Genomic DNA, 3,198 nt, shown 5'->3' on the forward strand with positions numbered 1-3,198 from the left:
CAAAGTAGACACGCTTTGTTCTTCTATATTATTTATTCACTTCGCTATACCTTCACGTTATCCGCCGCCTTTGCATCACATCAAATTTTACCCTAAACTTGCATGTTATCCCTAAAAAAATCCATGTGCAATCGTTTGGACCAGTCTCCAAAACATGTACATATTTGTGGGATTAAGGTGGTAAGAGAACGTGAGAAAATAATAATTTTCTCACAGAGTGTATCACTGTATTGTTCAACGCTGCCAGAGTTTTATTGGCTAATATTATTCTGTTCCATAAATACATAATGCTACAGACGCAAACAAAACATTCATTCAAAGGAGCATAAAAAAAGAGTTGTAAGATCATGGAAAACGGAAGCAAAATCGTTGTCTCATTGCTTCTTCTTCTTCTTCTTCTCCCTCTCCTCTCGACTACCATTTCTGCTCAGACCACTAGTCTAGCACCAAACTTCTACAGTACAACATGTCCCAATGTTGAGTCGATTGTCCAGTCGGCGGTCCGACAGAAGTTCCAGCAAACCTTCGTGACTGCTCCCGCAACTCTCCGGCTTTTCTTTCATGATTGCTTTGTTCGTGTAAGTGGATTTACAGCTTAAGATGTTATCGATCGTGATGGTAGATGTGATAGATGCTGTTACCGTAATAACATGGGACCTTATGTATATAGGGGTGTGATGCTTCGATTTTGCTGGCATCGGCGAACGGAAAAGCGGAGAAGGATCATCCGGATGATGTTTCGCTAGCCGGAGATGGATTCGACACGGTGATCCAAGCAAAGGCGGCTGTTGATAGCAATCCTCAGTGCAGAAACAAAGTTTCATGTGCAGACATCTTAGCTCTTGCCACTAGAGAAGTCGTACAATTGGTATCTCCTTTCATACAATTCTTTCTACATATATTGGTATTTATATATAATTAAAAAAATTAATTAATTAATTTATATTATTCAGACGGGAGGGCCATTTTATACGGTGGAATTGGGAAGACGTGACGGTAGGATATCGACGATAGCCAGTGTTCAAAGGCAGCTTCCTCAGCCTAGTTTCAACCTAGACCAACTCAATACCATGTTTGCCAGGCATGGTCTCTCTCAGACCGATATGATTGCATTGTCGGGTAACTTCGGAAAAAATAACACTCCTACCAAACTCGAGTATTTCGAATAAATATGAAATGATTCGAATTCTGATGAGAATGTGTTTGGTCAGGTGCACACACCTTAGGATTCGCCCATTGTGCTAAGTTCTCCAAGAGGATCTACAACTTCAGCCCCAGAAGCCGTGTCGACCCAACACTCAACTTCCAATACGCCATGCAGCTGAGACAAATGTGCCCGATAAATGTCGACCCTAGAATCGCCATCAACATGGATCCGAACACGCCTCGAACGTTCGACAACGTCTACTACAAGAATCTTCAGCAAGGGATGGGTCTGTTCACATCGGATCAAGTACTGTTTACGGACCTGAGGTCGAGAAACACTGTCAACCTTTTTGCATCGAGAAACACGGCTTTCAACCAGGCTTTCGTGGCTGCCGTGACCAAGCTAGGCCGAGTAGGGGTCTTGACAGGGAATCAAGGCGAAATTCGACGGGATTGCACTCGACCAAACTAGCCAACTCCACTATTCTTTTGTATTTTGTTTCCTTTTGTCCTTGCTTCTGAGAATTTTAAATTATATTTTCCTTTTATGAGAATGGCGAGTTTCAACTATAACAAATAACACTCGCATGTTTAGTTTGGCACTCTTCTAATAATAAAATCAAATTAATCGGTTCATACCTTTTGCAATAAAATGTTACTTAGGCACCGTCTTTTTGTTATTTTTCCTTCGTCTTTTTGTCTTCTTTTGTTTTGGGCTAATGATGTCATCTCTTTTGTAAGAGCCAACTACTGTTCATCACTTAAACAATTTACTTTTATGAATTCTAAATATATGAAAAAAATGTTAAAAATGAAGAAGGAAAAGGGTAATATTATCCATCTCTTTTCACTTACCTAATAATTCTAAATATTTGTAAAATTTAAAATGTTACACTTTATAAATAGGTTTTAACCTATATATATATATAGAAAGAAAGATGGATGGATGATTGACCCTAGATTTGTACCTTAGAGTGCGTTTAGTTCACGGAATGTAAGATTACAAGTGGGAATAAAATATTATTGGGGAATAAGATTAACGAGAATGTTGTATTTTGTGTTTGATTGGTTTAACAGGAATGTAAGATTGCAATGTTTGGTTAAAGGAATAAAAGATTATTGGAATGTATATTTTACCAAATTATCCTTATTATATATTTATTTTTTGAACAAGTTGAATTCTACTATAATATTACTATAATTAATTTATATATTTTCTTTAAAAATTTTAAATTCATAAAATTTATATATTTTTTTACAAAATTGAAAAGATAAATAGGTTTAATGAAAGGGTAAAATTTTATTTTAACCCCTGAACTTCATATAAAATTTTAATTATAGACTTTTTTGTAAATCTAAAATAGTTTAAGGATAAATTTGTAATTTAACCTTCGTAGAATTTTTATTATTTAATGACAAAAGAATGATATTTTTGAAAAAAAAATATTAAGGGCATTTTAGTCCAAAACGTCGGTAATCCAACAATACCTAAGGGAAGGGGGTAATCACATTCTCGGTAATATACCCAAAAAAATCCATTGTTGGTAATAAAAGATTATCGGGGGCTGGGAATGTTGGCCAACCAAACGGGGGAATGGGGATTCAATTCCCCCGGTAATCTCATATGCCGTGAACCAAACGGCCCTTTAATTTTTACCATAAACATTCGAAAAAAGCTCTTTGGTTACATTGACATATATTTTAAGTATTTAACCATCGTAATTTCTTGTTTATGTTTATTTATAGGGTAAATTACAAATTTGATAACTGAACTTTCATATTATTTCTATTTTACTCATCGTATTTTTAATATTTTCAATTTGCTCACTCTGCTTTATAGATTGAGTTTTTTTTCACTCTGCCGTTAAACTTCTCACACCATTATGATGTGGCTTAGAGAAATGGTTTTTTAATTGGTACAATCTGAGGTGAGCCGCGTCAACCCTGTTGTAACCTTTGGACTAATTGGGTTTAAGTTTGACGATCTTTTTGGCATCGGATAATGCGACAAAACATCGTAAAACAAACGGAAAAGGTTTGAAATGTGTTAGC

The 3,198-nt window shown here is 35.8% G+C and overlaps 1 protein-coding gene across 1 annotated transcript; it reads left to right on the forward strand.

Moving 5' to 3' along the window:
• Positions 1–243: 243 nt before the first annotated feature.
• On the forward strand, positions 244–1,648 carry LOC120122100 (peroxidase 16-like). Its single transcript, XM_039141339.1, has 4 exons — positions 244–578; positions 671–868; positions 954–1,119; positions 1,212–1,648. Exons 1-4 carry the CDS (start codon positions 348–350, stop codon positions 1,616–1,618), a joined length of 1,002 nt encoding a protein of 333 aa, XP_038997270.1. The 5' UTR covers positions 244–347; the 3' UTR covers positions 1,619–1,648.
• The last annotated feature ends 1,550 nt before the right edge of the window (positions 1,649–3,198 follow it).

Source organism: Hibiscus syriacus, unplaced genomic scaffold (assembly GCF_006381635.1).
Source record: "Hibiscus syriacus cultivar Baekdansim isolate YM2019G1 unplaced genomic scaffold, ASM638163v2 tig00110384_pilon, whole genome shotgun sequence".
Taxonomy (NCBI): Eukaryota; Viridiplantae; Streptophyta; class Magnoliopsida; order Malvales; family Malvaceae; genus Hibiscus; species Hibiscus syriacus.

Excerpts from the sequence above, each read along its gene's own strand:
- LOC120122100 (XM_039141339.1), top strand. The coding sequence starts at position 348 with ATGGAAAACGGAAGCAAAATCGTTGTCTCATTGCTTCTTCTTCTTCTT. Across the intron at positions 579-670 it reads TTCATGATTGCTTTGTTCGT|GGGTGTGATGCTTCGATTTT; the intron begins GTAAGTGGATTT and ends TTATGTATATAG. Across the intron at positions 1,120-1,211 it reads CGATATGATTGCATTGTCGG|GTGCACACACCTTAGGATTC; the intron begins GTAACTTCGGAA and ends GTGTTTGGTCAG.